The 25,747-nt window shown below is 39.0% G+C and overlaps 1 protein-coding gene across 3 annotated transcripts in view; it reads left to right on the top strand.

The window, feature by feature from the left end:
* Positions 1–25,747, top strand: part of zgc:163014 (uncharacterized protein LOC100038766 homolog) — a 32,497-nt gene that overhangs the window by 3,611 nt on the left and 3,139 nt on the right. For 2 of the 3 annotated variants that reach the window (XM_039742304.1, XM_039742303.1), the window contains exons 2-10: positions 1,573–1,749; positions 2,150–2,255; positions 5,170–5,295; positions 7,334–7,523; positions 7,972–8,001; positions 13,340–13,462; positions 16,771–16,958; positions 20,233–20,429; positions 25,568–25,659. In XM_039742304.1, coding sequence (XP_039598238.1) covers positions 1,573–1,749; positions 2,150–2,255; positions 5,170–5,295; positions 7,334–7,523; positions 7,972–8,001; positions 13,340–13,462; positions 16,771–16,958; positions 20,233–20,429; positions 25,568–25,659 — 1,229 coding nt within the window. The remainder of the gene's footprint in view (positions 1–1,572; positions 1,750–2,149; positions 2,256–5,169; positions 5,296–7,333; positions 7,524–7,971; positions 8,002–13,339; positions 13,463–16,770; positions 16,959–20,232; positions 20,430–25,567; positions 25,660–25,747) is intronic. The other variant, XM_039742305.1, reaches the window with a different exon arrangement.

Below are 25,747 nucleotides of genomic sequence, written 5' to 3'. Positions count from 1 at the left end.
TTCCTATAATGTATGTAGTGAAGTCCTTCACATCTTCTATTACTCTGTAAGTGCCAGTGCGATTTTCTACACTGTCGTACGCTGGGCTGGTAACATCGCTACAGGAAAGGCCCACCGAATCAACAAGCTAATTATAAGGCAGGCTCAAGAAAGTCCATTAAGGACTTAAGAAACACTACTGGGGCTCCTTTTATACCAACAGCAATACGTCTGGATAATGCCTCAGTAGAACTGTGACAGCCAAGTCAGATGTTTTCTTTCTCCTAAAATAAATTAAATATATCATTTAAAAAAATATTTAAAGAGCTTCTGTAAAAATCCAAATTTCCTCCAGTTTACAAATAAAGTTCTGTCTAACTAATCACTGTGTAGACTGTGTGGCTCATCACCACACAGCCATTTCAAATATGGCTACTTAGACTGCATTTAACTTTGAACTGGATTGAGGAGCTTTGTAAACGTTCTCATATGAGGACTCCTATTCTGTAATATCGTGCACTGAGGTATTGTATTTAATGATTCTTTTTTAACTTGTCTCAAATAACCATAGCTCATGTAGTTGCCAGCTCCAGATGTTTGTTTCACTTTTGAACATGATAAGGTGTGTTACTTGTGATTTTATTTTTGTGATATGCCTTGTTAACCCAACTGTAAAAACTTTATCTAAGCTTAGTACCTAAAGCCATGTACCCTCGATTTATTAAGTTCCTTTGGATGATGACATATATATATGAACAATGAGCTTGGAAGCCTAATTGCTAGATTATGCCTTTTTACAACAGGTCATCATTCCAGTTATACATGTACAGTAATATTATTAAATTTGTAGCGGTCCGGTGCCGCTAAGATTCACATCGTCAAGATGACGGTGATTTATGTATTTTTTATAGAGGATCCCAGAGACGCTCCCAGCCTTGGTCCGACCCGCACACACTCACGAACAGAGACAATATAAAGCACATTGGGAACTAACAACAATTAAAGAATATAATAAAATTAAATAATATAAACGAAAACAATCATACCACCCCAGTACTCCTACGGCGATATTACATTAAACACAACTCCACACAGCAAAGTCCATGGAATACCACACCGGATGTAAGGAGAGATGACGAGAGTAAGTCCAGAGATCTGTATGTTGTAAGGGAATTAAAAAAACAGTCCTGCCGGTAGACCCTGTAATGGTGAAGACGGATGGACGGTTCAGGAGCGCTCCTATACTTGCGGGAAAGCCATGAATCCACAATCAGTCCTCAGCACACAGGTAGACGGACGATCCAGACGCCAACAATGAATACAATCCAGGACACCGCGACTAAATATGGCTTAATTGACAGAAGGCAGTCCGACAGGTAAACGAAACACAACCTACAACAACAACAAAAAAAAAAACAAAACACTTTTTTCCCTTGGACACCTGCCCTCTTTTTAAACCCCTTTGACCCCAACAGCCCCTGCAGGGACTTCTGGGAGATGCCGTTTTAACTCCTAGTAGCACTGCTGCAAAAATAATCATTTATAACCATGCAAATGAGTACATTTACACGCCTGTATATTTTCTTCTTCTAGCAAGTGTAATCGTCTCTACTATCAATCCCAACTGCCCTTGCCATTGCCGAGACAGTTAATCGTGTTTGGCCTGGGAGATTGGAAGTCCTACACCAGTGATGCTAGCATCTCGGTTGAGGTGTCTGTCAGTCCGGACGTTAAGCCGCAAAAGATTGGACAGCTAACCTCTGACTCAAGGTAATGTAAGACCACTGAAGTGGACCTGGACCTGGAGCGGCAAGTGTTGGTTAAGCATTGCCAGAGCCATATCAATGAGTCCAGTAAACTGGAGAATAATGCTGATGGGTCAGCTGTAAAAGTTCTTTCAAGGGTACTAAAGTGAAAAATGAAAGGCTGACTATGTGAGTGAAATTCCACTGCTCTGTAATGGAGTGGTGAACCTGTTTCAGTCCTTTTCCCTGACCCCCTGGGTAACCCTGATAAAAGTTACTTAAACCAATAATGCTTTAATTATGGAAACAATTGTATTGCAATTTGTAATTCACTCTGGGGAGGGAGGTGGTCTGCTTCATTTTCATCTTGACTAGAAGCCAATATGTTTAGCAGATGCCCATATTACCGCTTGTTCTTTTTGTAGAAGCATCGTATGGGAAGGCGACTGGAGGCTTGATTTGCTTACTGCAGCAATAGAACAAGCAGAGCTGGGAGTCTTTGGTAAAATTATGCTGACTGTCAATGGACAGGTATGTATGTGGACTGACATTTTTCTCAGTTTGTAGCCAAAGGGTTCAGTGTACAGTATGTGGAAAATTAAAAGTTAGAAAGGATATGACTTTTCTTATTTAAAGTTGACTAGATAGTTACTACTCCTCATTATGCCTTTGAATAATCCAAGTTGTTTCGTTCAGTAAAAAAAGCGGAATCTGTTCATGATAGAAGAAGAAATATTTCTGCCTAAAATGTTTTCATTAATTCAGATGCCTTCATTATATTTGTACCTCTGGATCATTTCTTGCACTAGTCCTCCCCTTCCTTATGACCCAGCAGAGGTGTAGCTGAGTTCTCTTGGCCTGCTTCAAGGAGGCACACGGCTTCTGGACGTCAATGTTTTATGGCAGGGGGGTGAATGGGGGATTCTGCAGTTACTTTGATTAGCGTAGCCTGCCAAAGTTCAGCCAGGAATGTTCTCTCTTGTTTATAAAAGATACAGTATGCATTGTAAGCAAGCTGAAGGCTACAGTATGTGATTTGGTTCAGTTTCTTCTTTATATGGAGAACTTCAGAGTACACACACTTAAAGTACTTTTACTGACTTTAAAATATAAAATCACAACAAACTATAAAATGTACTGTAATGTAAGAGTTCATCAAGTTTTCCACTGTATTTTTCAAGAATGTGTTTTGCAAACATTTCAAGTTCATTACTTCTATGTATCATTTCTCTTCTCGGTATACTTAAACTAGTGGTCTGTAAAACTCTGTAGGCCTTCAGAAAAAGTCAAAATCAGTTATGCCCCACTTCTTTCACCCATTTTTGTCAGGAAATCTATAACCTCACCTAACTGTAGTGCAATTTCATTTAATCCTACTCTTTAGTCAGTAAAAGTGTTACGGGCCCCACTAGTGGGCCACAGCAACAGAAATGACAAAAGTAGCAAATCCCGAAGTGTACGCGAACTTCGCCTCCACCAGAGGATGAGCTACGTCAACCAGGTCTGGAACTGAACTCCACTGGCCCTCAATGGTGACGTAATCCAGGTCTTTGGCCCTGTGAAATAGGTAAAGTGGAGCAGCAATGAGAGCACACCACTTTCAGTTTGTTGTCCAAGTTGAGTCTGAGGGGCGGGCCGAACTTCGTCCCTTTACTGCAACCCTGACGGAACCACTTCAGTGTGAAACGCGTTCCTACCAATTACTGCTCATGCCACAGTCCGTTTTCATGGTCCAATCGACAACAGGGACCATTTGTTTACCAAATAGTATTCACTTTTGGTGATTACATTAATAAGATAAACTATTGTGGCCACTCTTCCCCCAAGAGTGTCCACTTCTCAGTGATTTGAACAGCCTGCCCTCCATCTCTTTGTCCCAATATTGGGTGCCAAACTAGTATACACTTTGATTTCTTTAATAACTTCTGTCCTCGAACCTCGCACAGATCTTCTTTGTTCTTATTTGGTGCAAATTGATGGATGCACAGCCACAGTGGATTCAGAAAGTATCCAAAAGCCTTCATTTTCTGCATAGTCAATTGTGTTGTACATTTAAGTATAATTGGGATAAATTTGCCATTTTTGCCCATCAAGGTGCACACTCAATAACCCATAATTAGAAAGTGGAAACCTTTTCAGAAAGATTTGCAAATTTCCTAAAAACCCATGCCTGAGATCTTGCATTTCTGTAAGTGTTCAGACCCTTTATTGTGGTGCTCCAGATTGTGGTCAGGTGCATCTTGTTTGCTTTAATTCTCCTTGAGATGTGTCTGGAACTTGATTGGAGTCTACCTCTAGCAAATTGAATTGATTGGACATTGTTTAGAAAGGTGCACACCCGTTTTTATATAAGGTTTCACAATTCGCAATGCTTGTTGGGACTAAAACCAAACCTTGAAGTCCAAGGAACTCTCTGTAGACCACCACAATCAAGTTCTTGTTCGGCATAGATCAGGGCAATGGGATAACACTCTTTCTAAAGCTTTGAGTGTTCCCAGGATCACAGTGGCCTCAATGACTGTGAACTGGAAGATGTTTCAAGCCACCAGGACTCTTCCTAGAGTTGGTCATCTGGGCAAACTAAGTAACCAGACAAGAAGAGCCTTGGTCAGGTGGGTGACCAAGAACCCAATGGTCACTCTAACAGAACTTCAGAAGTCTGCTACTGAGATACAAGGACCTGTTGGAAGGGTTACCATTCCAACAGCACCCCATCAATCATGTGTTTATGGTAGAGTGGCTAGATGGAAGCCCCTTTGGAGCTTGCCAAACAGCATTTAAATGACTTGAAGAGCATGAGGAAAGAGACTCTCTGGGCTGACTCAATAGTTTAAGTCCTTGAACAGAACTCGGAGCATTCTGTCTGCCGAAGACCAGGCACTGTTGGTGACCCGCCTAATACCATTCATCTGGTGAAGCATGCTGGTGACCACATAAGGCTATGGGGGTGCTTCTCAGCAACATCAACAGTGAGACTAGTCAGAATTGAGGGCAGAATGAATGCAGCCAAATACAATGAAGTGCTTGAGAAAAACCTGCTCAGGAGTACACACCACCTCCGACTGGGCTGGTGGTTCACCTTTCAGCACAATTATCTGAGGAAAACCGCCACGGGAGGGATCCTCAAACCTGACCTAGCCATTTTGCCACTTTTGCTCTTCACCAAGTAGTGTATTCTAAGAGGCAGAGTAGCCCTCGCAATATGGTGAGTAAAGTGGTGCTCTGCAGCTCTAGTTGGTCACTGGTGATATCATTTTTCTATCTTCTACTCCTGTCCTGTTCCAAAGCCAGGAAGAGTAACTTCAGTCACAGTGGTAGTGACATCACACCCTGCCCCAGGACAGAGTTCAAGACTATGACCAATTATTGAAAATGTTATAGTCTGTATGGACAAGTCACAGAAGAGCAAGCCCTTTGATTTTCTAAACATTTTTTTTCACAACAGGTTAAAACCAGTTTTACCAGTAGTACTCCTGTACCTTCTCGGAAACGTCTCAATATGGATTGGCAGCTGAGCTCACGGCAGATAGATGCCACCATGATGTCTTTGACAAGTGGAGTCAGTCATTTGGTAAGAAAACCTTATTGTCTGTGAATAGCGAGAACCAATGTGGGAGGTTTAAGAGGGCATTTTAGGCAAAGTACTGCTGAAATTAAATCACTTTAAGGAAATAGTTAGAACTTTATTTGTCCTCCGGGTGTAATCTCTGTATGTGTGGGTGTGTGTGTTTGTGTATAATAATATGTATATATATATCTATATGTATGTGTATAGATAGATAGTGTGACAGAAAGGGGGCGCTGTTGTCCCGTTGAACCCTCAGATCAGATGCCAGACAGCAGGTAAAAGTCCAAATATTAAATTTGAACAATAATGTGCACTAAGCACCCTCCACTCCACAATACTCATACAATAATCAATAATTAATCACAATACTACAATCCTCCTCTCCCAGACGCGTTGTCACCCTGCCACCCGACTCATCTCCTCTGTCTGGAATTTCCCAGAGTTTTTTATAGTCCTTGACCCGCAAGTGCTTCTGAGCCCTCAGTCCATGTGATTATCCAGCACTTCCAGGTCAGGTAAAAACTCTTCTTCAACCCGTAAGCACGTCATTTCCTTGTCCATTCGACTGTGACGTACTTCCGGGCTGTATGGAAAATATTCCTTGTTCCTCCCTGCAGCGTCCTCTAGTGGCCCCCATGGTATCCAGCAGGGCTGTGGATAAAAACTCCATTGTCCAGGATTCCCTGCTGGCCTTCGGGGCACCTCCATGCTGCAGGGAGGGCTCCATCTGGCAGCCTGGGGGTATTGGCCGGGATGAATGACCAGCCATATGCCACAATAGATAGATCTATGTGTGTGAGTATATACAAACCCACACCAGAATTACTTAAAAAACAGAAAAAGGAGCCCGGTAGCATTTCTTCACATACTTCTGCTGAATAATTTGTTGGTTGAATGTCCTCAATGTTGGTATATCACAGAGAGGATGTGTAGCATTGTTCATAATGGCACTCAGTTTTGTCTTCATTATCTCTTTTGTTACAACAAAACAAAGTTCTCGTCCTGATGCCTATATTTTCTCACATCCCCTTTATCACTTAATACACCCCCATAAGTGCAGAATCATTTGAGAATGTGTGCAAGTGACATGACTTTGCATTATATTTGTATTCAGATATGTGCAGAATGAAGAGAAAAGGAGATAGCGCTGTTCCTGATGGTGCTCCAGTGTTGCTCATACAGTCCTTAGTCCAGGACACCACAGGCTCATCCACCTGCATACCTCTGAGGTTACTCCTTAGCAGGGATGGCTGGATAGTATTGAGGGTACTGGAGAAATCCAAAAAATGATTTTAGGTTTAAGTGTATTGCCATATAAGGTTTTTTCTTGTACGTCTTCTGCTGACCAGTGCCAATAGTGTCACACAAACAACATGACAACATTTAATGCTTTTAAACCCGTTGTTTCCTGCATTGTGGTCAGTGCTGCCAAGCTATTCTCTGCTCCAACTCAACCCAAATTGCACAAAGTGCTACCAGGATAACCTCGGGCCCACCCATGACCCTAAACTTGTTTAGTCAGGTTTGAAAGTATTATGTTATAAATGGGACACTTTCCATTAAATTCCACATTAGATTCTAAATATGACAAGCAATCATCAAACATACACCTGCATTTGACATTAAGAGCAACTTTTGAATAACTTTCTAATCCAAAGTAAATAAAATAATTACAAACTTAAAGTAAATTTCATTGACAAGGACTATTATATCAGTTATTTGTACACCTCAAATGTTAAGTGAATATAAATAAGTAAAACTAGTAATTAAATGCCTGGATTATGGCAATAAAAACTGTTTCTTTTGATTTTATGTATTTATTTATTTTCAAAGCTTCCATGATATCCCTTTTCATGTTGCTGAAGGCCAGAACTAAATAACCAACACCCCTCAATCAAATGAGGATGCAGAGTGTACTCTGGATCTTTTCTGGGCAACCAGTATCATTCTGACTGTGGGTGTAGGAGGTGGGGAGGTATGCATTTCTTCATTTTAATTTTGTAAAATTTCTTAGAGGTATAATCAAGTGATATTTCTACAGCCTGTGACACTTGAGTATGACATGTCAGTGAAACCTGATGTGGCAAGTGAAGACCAGAGGGTGGCACAAGATGACCCTCCTTTTAAAAAGAAATGCATGCCTCCAAACACAATAGAAGAGGAGCAGCTATTCTGCAGTCAGAAGAATCCTCTGCACATCGCTCATGACTGGGTTAAGGAGATACCGTTGGGTAAGATTGGGTTCGACCTTCTCACTTTGGAAACTGTCACTTTATCCCTTTCTAAGATGCTGTTTTTTTTGGAATGACTTTATTCATTTATATAACTGAACAGTTAATTCATTAGGTGGTCACATTAGCTGTCTGCATCGCGAGGGTTAATTAATCTTACTATATTTCAGTGGTTTATTTAAATTTGCTGCCTTTGGTTTTTCTGAAATTTCACAAATATGATAAGTCAGGATTGTTTGACGGCTTGGTGATCATTTAGTGTAAATGCTTGCATACCTTACCTTGGAGGACACTTCTCAACCAGATCATCCTGGTCTGATGGTTTTTGTTTTTTTTTTTTTTTTAACTTAATATATTTTACACAATACTCTTTGTCTTAATTGAAACTATTGTTAATTAATAGCTAATGACATAAAGCAGCTCAGCCTGTTCATCTTTTTCTTGACAGATGCAGAGGTAAACAATACCAAGCTTCAAGGTAAGAATTACTGTGTGCTTGATGATGCTTTAAATGTCATTGGCAGTCTTCTTTATATTGCACTGTTTTCTAGAATAAGCTAAAGGGTAATGTTTATGTACACAAAGTACATGAAAACTGTTCCTATCTAAAATAAGCTTTTTTTTTCTTTTTGAAAATCGCATTCTTCTCCGAAAATCTATGCTAACTTTGACAAATCCCAAGTTTCTGCCTTTGTGAACCCAGACTGAAAGAAGGCAATAGGCTGCTTAGTATGGTAGAATGAGTGCTTTGATTCTCGTTGAGGAAAGGTTTAATTGTCATGGACAGAGATAACGTCCTTCTATTACTGTCTGGAGATTATGTGGTTTTTCACTTTATGATACCTGCACTGTATTTGTGTTATGGTTGAAACAAGCTACAGTTTTTATGAATCAGCATCTGTAGTGAAATAGCATATGATTCCAAGAAAGTAGTAAAAAAAAAAAAACTACACCAGAAAAAGAATTGGAGTCTCTAGGGGGCACTAGGAGATGTTTTTGGGAGGTTTAAAAGTTCGTGAACAGCAGAGAAGGGCCTAAACATTATTAGGAGCTGGAGGAGTTTTATTCCACCTTGGTAGGCACGAGCACCTGTAGCCATAAAAATGATGTTTAGATCCTAGAGGATTCTATACATTTCAGGGGGGCAGCAGTTGTTGTGGAATCTGGGGGAAAAAATAAAATATGTGCTGAAGGTCCTGAATAGGCCTGTACAGTGGGAACAACAGTTTGAAAATTGTACTACTATTACTATTAAATATTCTGGCCATATTTCCATTTGCCTATTGATTTTGAAATTATATTAAAATGCAATTCAGATGTTAAGAGGTCTGTAATTTAATTTTGCAATATATTAAAATTTCCCTCATCATGATATCTCTGTCTGTGTGTGTGTGTGTGTGTGTATATATATATATATATATATATATATATATATATATATATATATATATATATATATATATATATATATATATATATATATATATATATATATATATATACACATACGTACAGTACAGGCCAAAAGTTTGGACACACCTCCTCATTCAATGTGTATTCTTTATTTTCATGACTGAAGGCATCAAACCTATGAATGAACACATGTGGAGTTATGTACTTATCAAAAAAAGGTGAAATAACTGAAAACATGTTTTATATTCTAGTTTCTTCAAAATGGCCACCCTTTGCTCTGATTACTGCTTTGCACCCTCTTGGCATTCTCTCGATGAGCTTCAACAGGTAGTCACCTGAAATGGTTTTCACTTCACTGGTGTGCCTTATCAGGGTTATTTAGTGGAATTTCTTGCTTTATCAATGGGGTTGGGACCAGCAGTTGTGTTGTGCAGAAGTCAGGTTAGTTGGACGATCATTTATTTTTCAACAGGACAATGACCCCAAACACACCTCCAGGCTGTGTAAGGGCTATTTGACCAAGAAGGAGAGTGATGGAGTGCTGTAAATGGTCGTGAAAATAAAGAAAACACATTGAATGAGGAGGTGTGTCCAAACGTTTGGCCTGTACTGTATATATATATGTGTGTGTGTATGTATGTATGTATGTATGTATATATATATATATATATATATATATATATATATATATATATATATATATATATATATATATATATATATATATATATATATATATATATATATGAATATGAATATGAATATGAATGAATGAAGGGAGGGAGGTGGCCCCTTTTATTATCACGGATGTGTTCCAGGTGGGTTCCGTCAATCACCCGCCGACACGCCCCTGTGTGGCAGAAGTGCCGGCTGCATCCCCAGAAGCACTCCGGGTGTCCCTGCTCTTCTTCCCCCCAGCTCTTCCTGGTGGTGGTGGAAGTGCTAAGGTCCAGGGCTCCAAAGGCATGGGGGCGCCCCCTGGCAGCGACCATGGGCCCCTACAGGGTGGAGCTTCAAAGCTCTGTACCCGTGGCCCCCAAAGGAACCAGGGCGGTCGCCCCCAGATGGTCTGGGGAAGGTGCAAGCCCTCCTCCTGGGTGTCCCGGCTGGGTCGCCACCCCAGCCACCTCTTATTTTTATATATATATATAGAAGCAAAGGTTTGTTATACGGTTTGCATATTTGCAGTTGGAGATCCACAAAGGGAGAGAATGAATCACGTATCATAAAGTAGTTTTTATTCCTGAGCTTTCAGCTCCTGCCAGGAGCCATCATCTGAGGATAATGATTAGACACACAAGAGTGTGTTTTGGGCAATAATGAGGTGGGGTGAGGAGGGTGTTGGTCGTAAAGTTTTATTTATTATGAGGAACTTATTATGAGAACTATACTTAACAGATTTAGATCGGGATTTTTTCTATAACTTGTCTGAACATTCCAGTTGATTTTTTGACTTCTCTCATCGTGCTAAGAATCACAGTTCGCTTGCAGGAGTGGCGTATTCGTGCTAATCCGAGACAGAGACTGTGGGCCGAGGGGAGAGGGAAGCCGGGCAGGGCCCTCCTCACTGTCCTTTTTCATTAATACGCAGGTGGAACTTTGGGGGATGGCTAGTGTAGCTGCGTTTTTCCAAAATTACCAAAGTTCAGCAGCTCTAACTTAAAAAATGGGATTCAACAAAAACCTGACGCACCAAAATGATTTCACAGACAAAATATCTGCTTTTTTTTTTTTTTTTAGTTAAAATTCAAAGTAAAACAGTTCACACAAAAAAGAAAATTAAAATGGCAAAAAAAGAAAGTTCTCGTTAAGAAAAGTTCAGTTCAAAGCTTAAGTTTTGTTACAAATCTCAAATCGTTACAAATCATTCAAAAAAATGATTCTGAACCATTTCAAAATGACGATCAGAAAACTGTATGCCTACCCTATTTCTAAGTTGAAAATGGGTCTTTCAAGTCCCCAAATACTGGAACCTGTTCTAAACAATAACTGATTCAATTATCACACTGTATCTTAGTTATAGAAGAAACGTTCTATCTCTTACTAATTTATAGGGGGAAAAGACTATACCATTGTCTGACTATGAAAGAAATTTATATTCTATTCAAATTAAGCAAACGCTAGTATGAGTTTAACTCAAAACTTTCTAAGATTGACTCTTACAGCTAGTATGTAATACTGTATATTCAAAGTGTTCAAATGCATAGCATATCTTTCAAATCCATTCAGTTTTAATATCTTAAAATTCAAGCTGTGTCAGAAGTTCCACTAAGCTCCACTAGGGGTTTAAACAAGATGCTGTTTTGAGATGAACTGTGGGGGCTGAGCCCATGGATGGAGCTCCTTATTTACCAGTCAGCCTATATCCTCCATCTCTCAAGAAGTCACAAGCTTTAGTGCCTGAAAGAACAAGACTTGATGAGATTAGATGAGTTTCGAGCACAGGTTATCTAGGCTCCCCTTTTGTGACTCGGTGAAGAGCTCCTCAGTGTGACAGGACCTTGGAGCCAAACTACAGCTTCTCAGACTGAGAGGAACCAGTCGAGGTGGTGCTATTGGCATGTAGGCAGAAATCCTATTGTGTGACTCACTGGAAGTACACCAGACCCAGACCATAGTAAAAGGGTTATTTCTTGATTTTTTTTTCTTTTTTCTAGGATCATCTGGTTATACCACAAAATTTTAGAGAAAGTTGCTAGGGACAACTTGCTGCTCAGCTCAGTGTTGCTACTGTAATCCTCACCAGGAAAAGCAGGAAAATTCTCTAAAATGAGTGATGAGCTATTTAAAGGGTGCTTAAATGTTAATTTAGTTAGCTACAGAGGTAAGCTTGACAAATGCAGATGATTGCCCAGTCATACCTGAATTATGGAAGCTTCTCTGAGGCTGGCGATACAAAGGGAATGACTGCCACCTTATCTCCAGAGTCAGATGAACGTGAAAAACTTGCCTGTGGTACCCACATCATGCTGCTGTTGGAAGACTGAGATAATTCAAATATGTGAGACACAAAGTTAAAGAGAGCCTCACTTAGAAGTTATGGGTGCTAAGGTTCTAGAAGAGTTCTTGAGTGAGCAGTGTGACAGAGATGCACTATCTGTCTAGGCTGTAATTTTTGTATTATAATCCAAGAGAACAAATAATTAAAGGGTGTGGAGTGAATAGAGAAGTCCTTTTGTATGATGGCCAATTACTAGAAGAGAGTGGACCCGTCAACTTATGTTTTGTGTACTTTGAGATGCCTGACAGCAGTGTGCTTTATACAAGACAGACCATCAAGTCAGCAAGAGGATGAAGGTGGAGACCTCTGAAAATGGGTAGTATGTGAGAGACTACTGTTTAATCTATATTTTATGTGTGTGGCAAAATGAGCTCGCAGTTTGACTTTGCACAGAGGAACTCTTATTTACAGGTAAAATGAGCAGAAATAAAGGTCAAGGTTGCCGATTGAACAATAGACACATTTTGTCCTAGCCCAGCACCACAGGTAGAACACTCCTTGGTAAAAGATTTGAGAACATAGGTTGTGAGTGACCAGGATTGGTCCAGTGACATATGGCCATGGGAAGGGAGTTGACCATTAAATTATGACACCCCATTGGTCTGACAGGTACAGTAAGGAAGAACAATGCTGGTTTAAAAATGGGGGCATTCCAGGAGTTGCTGGTCTCTTCCTTTCCATCTAGAGACCATACGGGATTAAGGATCTATAAGAAGAGCAAGACTGGAAGAGCCTCCTGATATATTTAAAGTACAAACCAAGAGCTGCTATCTATCCAGGTTGTATGGTTATATCCTTACTTTGCTTGTGCTTTTGGCACATTAAGAAGTTTAGTTTGGAGTATGTTTGTCATTTAGCTGTATATTGACTGAATAAACTTTGAACCCATTTCTCTGCTTAGCTTTGCACTCTTCCCAATAAGCCATTTGGGGTCTAGAAGAACTTGACTGGACTGTTGGGAGTGACAGGCTGTTGGGATTAGATTAATAGAGCAAGAGTCAAAGGTTTGGGATACTCGCATTTACACGGAAAGTCCTTGGGTAGGATTGGGTCACTCTGGATGCTTCCAGGACAAAACACTTTTACAGAGAGTGTTTAAGAATGTCCAGACAGAATATTTCAACCAAGACCCAAATATTAATATAAAACACAGTATTCCACACCCCGCCTCTGCTGGCACAGGTAACGGCAGATGTATAGAAGGAATCCCCTTCATAACTGGAATAACATTAAATGGAATGGTGATCATAATCATTATTCTTCATTATTGACATCCTGTCCATTACATATCAACACCTTCTGAGTTCTATTATTAGCATTGTGCAGATTTTACTATAATTAAATCTTCATGCATTTAAATTTATTCTGTTTGTATTATTATTATTTTTTTTATCTTTTATAGTGTGCCCAAACCCAAGATGGGGTCAAGCAATGTGCCTCAGTGATCCTGAAACTGCAGTTTTGATTGGTGGAGAGGGCCGAAATAAGAAGCATTGCACAGACTCGCTTTGGAAACTTGAGATCGGTATTGAATTATATTGTTCTCTAATCTAGCAGCTAACAAAAGCATAAAAAAAAATTTAATGGGTTCTATCATCTTTATTGTATGTATAGCATCCTTTTTTTTATAGAGCAAATAACAAAAGGTGACACAACTTTTTCGGCTTTCAGCTTTTGTAAAAGGACAAGTCTGGTATTAAGTTATTTCTTCCCAAACATGGTAAATATGCATTTGTCACACATAATTGTGTTCTAAAGTTAAGCACTTTCTATACATTTAAAAAAAAAAAAAATACTTAGCCAGTCCTGGCATTTTGTAACAAACCCATGGAACTCATAATGGAAAATAAAAGCATAAAAACCTACTGAATATGTCCATTTTTCAAGCCAAGACAGTTGTTGAGAATTGAGCTGTATATTGCAATTACACACGCATTTTGAAAATAGGTTATACGCTTCACCTCTGAACAAAAAACATCAATATTATGAAGTTTAGTCAATTTTAAAAAAAGACCGACTGTGCAAATTACCTCAGGCCTTGTCATCTCCAGTAATAATCTTTCACCCCCAAGTGTGTGCCTTCCCCTCGAAGGACCAAATCACAGTAAACTATTCATGCCATGTGGTTGGTTGGGCTCCGATTTATTTCCCTATTTTTGTGAGAACTCGCACAAGGGAATAGAAAACGTATCCTTACCATGAGAAAAGAAGTACCAAGATTATACTATAAAATGTATATTTCTAGATCTCTTTTGTTGTCACAAACATCAGAAACGATGGAAGGCATGTTTTCTTTTATCAAAACTCGGAGGATATATTCAGTGAGGTTTAATGTGCTGTGGAGCCCCATAAGATTAATTTTAAAACACCAGGACTGGCCTCATAATTTTTTTTTTTTTTTATTTTAATCTAGAAAACATTTAACTTTTTAGAACACAGTTTTGAGTGGCAAATGCTTATATACCATGTGTGTGAAGAAACAGCTTTAACTTGAAAAATGCTGAATATATCCTTTAATGTAAAGGCTGTAATAAAAGTAAGTCATGTTCAGACTTTTCTGACTTTTAATAAGACACAGCAACCAATAACTAAATGAAACAAATGGAATAAAACAGAAATTGGCACAGAACCTTTTATAAAGAAAATTTTGTATTTAGTCATTCTATTGGTATAATGTATGATTTTCATTCTAAAAGTAATCACTCTGCACTGTAACACTTCATACTCTCTATGAGAAGATGTGAACAAATTCATAATGCAAAGTAAATCTACTCTTAACGAAAATTCTTAAAATAAACTTTATATTCATGTAAAATAATCTATACTAATACAAGGCAAAGCCCTCACTCACTCACTCACTCACTCACTCACTCACTCACTCATCACTGACTCATCACTAATTCTCCAACTTCCCGTGTAGGTAGAAGGCTGAAATTTGGCAGGCTCATTCCTTACAGCTTACTTACAAAAGTTGGGCAGGTTTCATTTCGAAATTCTACGCGTAATGGTCATAACTGGAACCTACTTACGTACATATATATATACGGCCATAGCCTGCAGGTCGGTCGCCGTGTGAGGCGGAGTTACGTCCCTCATCGTCACGCCTCCCACGTAATTGAGTGCCTGCCCATATAAGGCTGTCCGTCTGCAGCAATCCAATAGACACGCTGCCGTTAAATATTCGCAGGTGAAGGACTTTGCTTATGCAAACGAAGATGAGATGGTCAGGGATAGACTAGTGTTTGGCACAAACTCAGCGAAAGTGTGAGAGAAACTTAAGTGCCGGGTCGCAGTACGCAGAGAACAAGGAAGAGCTCCAAAGAGTGCTGAACAAAAAACGCATTACACAATTGAGAAAGCAGCAAAAGAATATGAAGCGAGTGACGCATACAAGCATATTCATAAGTGCAGCTACTGCAGAAACGAAGCACGGTGTAAACCTTAAGTTTAAATTAAGTTCATAGACAGGCTGCCACTGGCGTTTGTCATGCCTATGACGAATACGATATTCGCGAGATACAAGTTTAATGAGAAGAAGCAGGGTATAAACGAGACTTTTGATCACTTTGTAACGGAGTTAAAATTGCTGGTGAAGGACTGTGCTTATGCAAACGAAGATGAGATGGTCAGGGATAGAATAGTGTTTGGCACAAACTCAGTGAAAGTGCGAGAGAAACTTTAAGTGCCGGGTCTGAGCTAACATTAAATAAAGCCGTGGACATCGCGAGATCGCACAAGATAGCACAAGCACAGCTGAGAACCTTCAATGCATGTACTCCGAGCGGCTCACGTGAACTGACTTTGCAGGACTGGGAAAGGTAAACCCGTGCATGCAGCGTGTGATGTCTCAGAAAAAGAGGAAGACGAGCTGTTTATTGATGCAGTAAGAAAGGAACAACCCTCTGAATCTGATCAAGCCTTTGTAGACATGTCAATAGGAAAGCAAGGTGTAAAGCTTAAGTTTAAATTACGTTCATAGACACGCTGCCACTAAATATTCGCAGGCAAATCCACAACTTAATACCGGGAATGCCTGTTAAACATCTTAGATTCACGAGTACCGATTTGGGTAGTGATCACTTCGATGAATGAAACCTGTTATCTTTACAACGGTTGACAAACATGGAATATAACTTGAACACAACACATCCTCCAAATACGAACCTGATTGAAAGAAATAATGACAATCAAATCCTTGATGACAGCAACAATTACATTGACAATCATGTTACGTTATTTTTAAAATGTTTCCTTTTCTTTTTCATAATTTCTTTAACACACTACTTCTCCGCTGCGAAGTGTGGGTATTTTGCTAGTCTGAAATAAAACTGAAATTGGCAGTCCGAGTAAGACGTGCTGCTGGCTCACAGATCCAGTGTCCTGGATTTGAATCCTATTCTCAATTTCTGTGTGATAGTTTCTCTAGGTGGAGAGTTTATTCTCCCATGTTAGGTTCATTGGCAACTGAAAATATTGGCCACCTACTTGTGGTTGAGGACCCAGCATTGGATTGGTGCCCCTTTTCAGGATGGTTCTTGCGTTGTGCCCAATGCTAGTTTAGACTGTAGCCTCTCATGACCCGGAATTGGACTTGGACTTGGGGGCTTTCGGTCTGAGTATGTATGTATGTATGTATGTATGTATGTATGTATGTATGTATAAAAATAAATAAATAAATAAAACTACTTTGTCAAAGAGCAAAAAAGAATAATCTCAGAGTGAAGTTAAGCATACAATCGTACCATTCTAGAATGATCTTTTTCTTCATGTATGTTAGAATGTCATTGAAGTTCTCATACTGTGTCCTAACCTTTAAACTGTTTGATTTGGCAGAAAATGACTTTTGGTTTCCAATGGACTCCTCTGCTTGTTTGTCCATGCCACTGTCTTCTCGTGGACATACAGCCACTTATGACTCTGACTCGAAGCTCATTTATGTTTTTGGTGGAATTCGAGATGGGAAACGTTACAATAACATGTATGTCCTCAACACTTTGACATGGAAATGGACTCCGATATCTGTAAGTGTTTGTAAATTCTGCCAGGTTTCCTACGTGCATCTGCTGAATGACGTGTATTCGGTCAGTAAACCTGATCACTAATTTATAAAAATGGAGAATGATGGTCATTTATAAAGCATGCTTGACCAGCCCATTAGGTCTGCTGATAGCAGAATGAAATGAAAGATGTACAATTGCTTTCTGATGCACATCAGTTATATAAATTACCACCAGTAGCTTTTCAACAGTATATTTGGCAAACCTTGCTCATGTTGATGAGTAAATTTCAAAAGGGGGTCCCAAAAAACTTCTTGTGCATCTAGAAGTAGTTTTGAAAAATCACAGTAAAATGTCAAGGAGGACACTGAGCTCCATCACCCGATTTGAGAACTATGTTGAGAAAACACAAATTCTGCTATACTCCATTTAACTTCCAAGCAAGACTCTGTACTCCTTCAGAAGCTTGGTTCTTCCTATAACACATTTATGTCAGCAGCCATACCACTTGTACTTCAGAACAGGTCAGCCACCTGAAGCTAAGCATGTTTGTGCCCGGCCAGCACTTGGATGGGAGACCAAACAGGAAAAGCTTGGGTTGCTGCCAGAAGACGTGTTGGTGAGGCTGGCAGGGGGTGCTTATCTTGGGGTCTGTGTGTGGATCCCAAAGCCCCAGTGCAGTGACATTAGCGACATGGTGCTATAAAAATGATGCTATCCTTCAGATGAGACCTGAAACTGAGGTCCTGACTCTCTGTGCTTGTAAAAGATCCCTGCATATCCTTCATAAAGAGTTAGGTTTATCCTCATGTCCTGGCAAAATTGCCCACCGCAACCTCGTCCATTTTGACCTTTAATCATCCCCTTCTTTAACTAGCTAACAATCTTTGTCAGTCCTTCAGCGCCTAATAGCTAATGTGTGGTGAGCGTTATGGGGCAGCCAGGTGGGTGCTACACATTGGTGACGGTTAACGTGGTTCCCCTCTGTCAATGTCAAGCACTTTCTCACTACTTAAAACAATTTTGAAATACTTCATGTAAATTGTATTAATTTTGTAAATGATGACTTCCATACTAAGTGGTGGCTATAGACCATCTGGTGTGTGTGTGTATGTGTATTTACGGATGTCCCCAATGGTATGACTCGACACTCCACAATTTCATACTGTATTTCTGAACTTTTCATAAACCATTATAAGCAGATCCTATGGGTCAGGCTAGGGTTTGCTGCTCCCAGGATTATTCATAATTAAGAAGGCAAACCTTTTGAATGTCTGCTGTAGAAGATGCAAGGAAAAGATGTTCTTGATTTCAGTGCAGAATAAGCCTGATTCTTAGATAAGATCTTCTGGTAAACCTACGCCTGTAACATCTTTTGGTTCTGGGCCTCCCTTTTTTCCTTTGTGCCCATCTTTAACTGTCCATTTTCTTTATTATGTCAGACTGATGGCTGACTTTTAGGTGTAGCTGTCATTGTCCGCCTAGTGTGCCCAACGTGCAGTGGTATTTGTTGCGTTGGCTTCAGCTGCCTTCTTTATCGCTCTGTGATCAGACGGTCACTTCACAGAGCAAACCACAATATGTCACTTTTACTTGCTAAAATACAAAAACATTCAATTGTCTTCAAGTAGTCCTTAACTGGAGCTATGAACCTCTTTATAAATGACACAACTTGGTTCAAGATGTAATCTTCAAGCTGCAAAACAATTTCTTGGCAAAATTCCTTTTTTAATATTTAAAAGTGAGAAAAGTTAGAAGCTTTTGTAGTATTGCTAATATTTTTGACAGAACTTTAGTCTTTGAGAGTTACTGGTATGTTGTTTAAAAATAGGAATATTAATTACAGTCTACTTTTTTCTTTTTGTATTTTTCATTGTTTAAGAATCTGTCATTTTTACTTTACCATTTTTTAGATGTTTGGCTGCTAACATTTCTTTGTTCACTCTTAAAAAAAATTAAAGGTGCTGAAGCGGTTCTTCAGAGTGAGGGGAACCAAATGACCGATCGACAGGACGGCTCCAGAAAGACCCTTTTATTAATTTAGATCTGTAACATCAGGCTCCATTCGTAAATAACCATTGAATATGCTGGGACAGATTTGTGAAATACCAGTGGCTCGTGATTTACTATGTTACATACTGTAACACAAGCTAAGTTCAGGGTCCTGCTTGGCAGCCCACCATACACTAAAGATTTCGGGTTCCTTCTTTCTATTAGAACGTTTTTCAGAGCACAAAGAACTGACTTCATATGCAAACAGCTCTGCCCAGAATACAATGGTTCTTTGTCACGCAGTATTTCTATGAGGAGACACACAACCCAGTGAAGAAGCCGGCCTTTTGAAAGTGAAGATAGTTGTGTTTTTTATGAAACTGCATCTGAATGCAAAATTAATGAGTAAAGTTTAGCATATAGCGGGGCAGATTTAAAACTGCAGACCTTTCAGGTCTCTCTAAGTGTTAATTACTAAAGAGTTTGAATCCAGCACTGTAGGGATGTCTGCCTCCATATTAACTGAAGTGCCTGTGGTACAGTAAAATAAAATAAATTGTCCAAACAGAAAAATAGGGATCATCTTCATCTTTTTTTTTTTTTTTTCTTCTTCTCTTTATCCAGGAATTGAGTTTTTCTCTTGCATTTTTTTTTCTTCTCCCTGGATAAAAGTATGATTTAAAGACTGCAAATAAAGAATTAAGACAAACACAAATCCCAAAGAAGGGAAAACTGTCCTTGCAGGCAATGGCCTCCTAGTAAATCAGCCGGCGGTGACCTTCATCTAAGCCCATCTTGGACTGATGCCGTGTCATTGTGGATAAACACATCAAAAGAAATGGCCTACTGGGACTTTCGGTTATTTTAGCTGTTTTACTAACACACCATGCATGTTCATAAAGTACAAAGTGTTGAAGAAAATGCGGGTTTAATCATTAAAAATGCACAAATCAACAAGTATTTCTTCTAAATGGTGTGGAACAGCAGAGAAGTCGAACAGTAAAACCCGAGGACACCGACTGTGAGCCTCCTCATACTGAACGGCCTCTTCGTCTGAAAGTACGTCAGTTGTAGAAACGCAACCGTACTGTACACAAGTTCTTTGTTTCAAATTAAATAATAAATACATAAATGTACACGTCTTCATCTGTACTTCCTAAATGATGCTTTGTCCTGAATGACCTGCATTTCTTTTCATGGCCGTGTTTATTTCATTATAATGTAACACAATGTTGACTTTTCTTTTTCTTTAATTGATATTTATGATGACTGGACGGATTAAAAAGGGAGTTCTTTGTGCTTGCAGGCTAAAGGCAAAGTGCCCACCCTGGCATTTCACAGCGCTACAATCTACAGAAAAGAGCTCTATGTTTTCGGGGGCGTTTATCCCAAGAACATTCCAGAAGGTGAAGCTTGCAACAATACGCTTTTCATCTTTAACCCCGAATATGAGCTGTGGTACCAGCCAATTGTTGAAGGGGATAGGCCCCTGCCTAGATTTGGGTAGGTCTCTTTAGCATTCATTTGCAGATTATCTGTCTGTCTGTCTGTCTGTAAAATAAATAGACCACCGTGTTTAGCTGTAAAATGAATCTCCTGTGTTTTTCATACAGCATCCATTTTAGTCTGAAAATATCTGCAAGTAGGTGCAAATCGTGAAAAGAGAAACTTGTGTGCGGCCGAGATCGTTGTGGAAATTCCCACCTAATTCGGTGGTTCTCTAGTTTAGTCCTGGGGGTCTCCTATTGCTACAAATGGTTTGCTCCAACCAGTTTCACAATCGGCAAATCATATTTACCTCTAATTGATCTCGTTGTATTCACTGCCCTTTTTCTTCTCTGTTACGCAGCAGCAGTGTGATAGTTACATTTATACAGTAAGGAATATGTGTGTTGTTTCTTATATCCTCTGTTTTAACTGTTTTGCCACTTTTTTTTTTTTTTTGGAGTTTGCTGTCTTAATCTGACCATCAGATGAGCTGAGCAGACCACCCTACAAACATGGAGCACTAAAGGGCGGCCATTTTACCGTTCCCACTTAAATAAGCAGAACACTTGAGAACATATTAAAAAGCAAAATGAATGAATGAGTGAAGCACAGAACACGATGGCACAGTGATTGTTCATGTCTCACACAAGATGCTGCTGCGCCATGTGCGACCTTCGATGAAATAATTTATTGTAGCAGTACTGTCTCTTTCAAACGTACTAACCTGCCTTTCCTGTCCTTACTTTTCTTTCTCCAAACACTCAATCGCCACACAATCAGCTCTGTAATAGATGTTAAGCCATCTGTAAGCTTACAACGACGATTCTTCAAAACTTTTAAGGAACATTGAAATATCTTCATAGTACGTGTTTAATTATTCTATCCATCTATCCTTCCAGTGTAGTGCAAGCCTCAGCAAATATACAGCGCAAGCAGGAACAATACGTGAACCTGCTAGTGCTGCGGTACTGTGACCTCACATGTTTAATTATTAGCAATACAGATTATTTAAATGAAGTTAAAGTTTTACCTGTATAATATAATCAACATATTTTGCTGCATTTCATCTTAAAAATGATATCATCATCATATATAAATACACGCTTTATAAAGTGGCTCAGGTTGTGCGATATTATAACTGCAGTGCAAGTTTACACTGAGGTGATTGTACTTATAAGTACAAACAGTTCTACAAGGTGCTATTGTTTGAGTGCGTTTATAGTTCTTGGGATGAAACTGTTTCTGAACAGTGAGGTCCGTACAGGAAAGGCTTTGAAACGTTTTGCAGTGGCTGAGGCAGCGTGTGCTTGATGTTGTATACCGATAATTCTCTTTCCGATCGGCTGCTGTGCAGCTGTGATTCACTCTCTGATACAGTGATATAAATACTCCGAGTGGTGCAGTGAGAGTAATATGGAAAAAGATGATCCGCTGTGGCAACCACTAAAGGGAGCAGCTAAAAGAAGAAAAAGAAAAAGAAGATGGTGCAATGAGAGTAACAACGCTAAAGCAGCTATGGTATTAAGAATAGTTTGACCATTCTGTGGACCATTATATTGTTACAAGTTAATTACAATCAGATGCATTAAACTAATAAACAATATGCGGTTAATTTCAGTGAATTTATAAAGCCGTGTCAGGAAAAGAAAGGATAACCACACAGGAACAGTAGCATTGCTTTGACGCTGGGTGCCGCCAGTCTGCAAAATCGAGCGGAGAACTTGCGTACGACAGGGTATGACGTACCATGGAAAATTGCGTGGCTTTACGCCAAATGTAGGTTTTATATATCGCGATTTGAACGTGGAAACGTCCTTATGCAACATTTCTGTGTGTACGCACCGTTTATACATGACGCCCCAGGACTCTAAAGACTTGGACCATCGTCCTTTTGCATCATGACATTTTTTATTTTTTTTGCATGCCTAGTTTCAATGGTTTTTGCTAACACTCATTTAAATCCACTTAAAAATGGTGAGGCTGCCTACCTGTTGATTATGCATCAGACATAGCAGCCCATCATAAGGCACAAGCGGTCAAATATCTGTCAGGATTTTGACCAGTATGGCATTCTATAACCGAAAACACTCTAATTATTGTTTTGCCATTCCATGTAATTTGTGTCCGCGTAATTGATACGTGTGTTTCCAGTATAGTAATACCTGAGTGCATCCGTCTTCAGCGAGATTATTATAAGAATGGTAACACGGTATCCTTTAGGCCACTCATGCAGTTAGCTGTTGTATCATGAGCCCCAAAGCTGGGCATCTTACTGCCTAATAGAAGTTGAAAACTTTGAAACCGTTGAGTTGGTGGCTCGTGGATATCCTTCAAATCTGTGACGTGGCTGATTCGTCAGCAGATGGCAGCTCAATGGTTGTAGATTTTTTTTTTTTTTTTTTTTCCAGCACACTCTGTCATTGCGTTCGTAGCACAATCATTGCTAAAGTGAACACAGCTAGTGGTGGGGTCGCCACTCGCCATTGGGGCATCGCTTTTCATTTCCTTTCTCTAATAAAACCTAAAATGGCAGTTTGTCGAGATGTCATTCACATTTCCCAACAGCAAGTCTAGTGATGGGTGAGTCGCAAATTGTTTGTTCTTTTTAAACCTCTCTTTCCGGTGAATCATGCAAATCGATTCTCGGGAGTGCTAAGTATGTTACGTAAGTTAGTGAATGATAGTCTCCTATTGTGTACAAGCGAGGCGTTTGGGAGTGGCAAGTGGGGTAGCCACCCCAAGCCCTGTGGCTAAGGTGGCCCCCACTTTTGAGGTCTGCATGTCCCGTTCGAACAGATTTGTCAAGTTACATTCTCCAGTATGTGTGTATATATATATATATATATATATATATATATATATATATATATATATATATATATATATATATATATATATATATATATATATGTATGTATGTATATGTATGTATGTATATATATGTATGTATGTATATATATGTATGTATATATATATGTATGTATGTATATATATGTATGTATGTATATATGTATGTATATATATATATATATATATATATATATATATATATATATATATATATATATATATATATATATATATATATATATATATATATATATATATATATATATATATATATATATATATATATATATATATATATATATATATATATATATATATATATATATATATATATATGTATATATATATATATATATATATATATATATATGAGATGCTCTTGAGAGGAACCCTTTTAAAATCCCTCTTCAAGATCAAATTCCGTACATGTACATCTTTGAAAGCATTCCATAGTCCACCTTCATGACCCAAAAAGGTTTGCCAGTATCCCTTCCTAAAACAGGTATAGCCCATTAGTCACTTGGTTGGTTCTGTTTTGACTTGGGAGCAACTTGATGGCTTGTCGCTTATGACTCATTTTTGTCCGGAGAGCCTACCTTCATTTCTTAGTCGAGTCTTTGGTTCAGTTTGCCACAGTAGGCCTAGTTGAAACAGTGCAGGAAGGGTTTGGTAGTGGAACATGCAGCAACATTTTACTAATGGTTTAGCCGTATCGCTGTTGACACCATGAGTGGAAGAGATTGTGGTGCTTTTTTTAATAGATTACTAGGGGGCTTTGCCCCCTGCTAGCTTCACTCGCCCACCCCTCCCTGCTCGTGTTCTGAAGTGGGAGGGGAGCTGAACGCACGCTAAGGAGATGCGGCTGGATCAGCGGCTGGCTTGCTGCTGCTGTCGAGCTGCTTGTTGTGCTTTTCGTGCAGCGCGTCAATCATTTAAAAGCCTGTACAGCAGCTTTCCTTTTGTCTCGCGGGACGTAAGTGTCTCCGAGAAAATCACGTTTCGTCTCCTAAGATTTTTTTTTTTTTTATAATAGAGAGATATCATTTATATTTTGATAAAGTCCTTGTGTTATCTTACACTGGATTTTCTCATTACAGTATTCAGCAAAATTTTTGTATGTTAACATTATTTTTATTAAGTTCATACAGTCCACACATACCGGTAAAGGCGTTTGACGTAATCCAGCCCCGGGCCCCGCACACCCTAAGGCCAACTCTGCTTGTGTGTTTTGAGTGGCTGTGATTGGTAACATTTTAAGTTAATCTCATTTTCTAGACCTTGTTATGCAGATGTCTGCTGTATAATCGCCATCTATATATGTGCTTTCAAATGCTTTTTATGAGTTAAATGGACTTTTCTTCTGATAAAGTTCACACTGGTTTATAATCAACGAATATTTTAAATGTAATTTTTAAATTAAAATGCACGTATGTAGTGCAGAATACTTTTAATAATAATTATAATATTTTAAAAAAATGTAAAGCTACGATACAGTGTGGACTAGTAAAGAAACTGGGTGGACCGAGTGTCCAATACTGGTGCTGCTCCTGGTGTGCCATTATTTTTATTAATCTTAATACCATTATTACATTTCCTATTGTAATTTATATTGTGGATTTCTCTGAAATCACTATTTTAAAATTGCCAACGTATGTGTGGGTCGTGCAAAACTGAGATTTAAAATTCATCGTCATCCTACTTGAAAGCTGTTTTGATTGGGTGCCGTTTAAATGTTTTATAAAGCAGTGTTACAAAGTTTTTGCTTCTTAATTGTGTTGTCAAAATAACTTGCATTTAAACACAGCAGTACAAATATTACCAGTTTCCACTTTTTTTTCTTTTGTTTAACAATAACTACACTTTTTCAGGGTACGCCATCTTTGAATCATTCAAGTTCGACAAACTGACTGCCGTACTTTTAGTTTTAAAGGGAGTAATGGGATGGAAGACAGTAATACAGGGCCGGTTACTGGGCCCCTCGGACAAAGCCTGGCACTTAACAGGTTTATTTTTGCTTTGTGAAGGCCTGCTGTTTGCCATTTCTAATATCAAAGGAAAATAACAAATCTTGACAATCCACAGTTCAACAGCAGTTAACAGCTGAGGCAAAACCGACCGAGAACACGTTGTCAGCAAAACGAGACCTCTGCATGTTACTCAATATCTACGTATCGAGGGCAGTTCAAAATTGTACACTACGGTGATCTCTTAAACCTTCCCTAGTAGTTCACTTACAATATTTATTGCTGAGTTTGGAACCCGAGGCTATGAATTTTTGTGTTAATCAATATTTTTACTTGTAGCCATTCAGCTACTCTCCTGACAAACAAGCTGATCATTTTTGGAGGAAAGAAAAATCAGGCCTACCTTAATGACCTTCACATAATGGATTTAGGTATTACTTTGTGAATTTATTTTTTTAAACTAGAAATGCTTTTAGCTGGCTTCAACAGATAAGCCATACGTTTTTGATAATCCAAAGC

The sequence above is a fragment of the Polypterus senegalus genome, chromosome 18, assembly GCF_016835505.1.
Source record: "Polypterus senegalus isolate Bchr_013 chromosome 18, ASM1683550v1, whole genome shotgun sequence".
NCBI lineage: Eukaryota > Metazoa > Chordata > Cladistia > Polypteriformes > Polypteridae > Polypterus > Polypterus senegalus.
The sequence above is the reverse complement of the archived record's forward strand: the minus strand, read 5'-3'. Positions and strand labels throughout refer to the sequence as shown.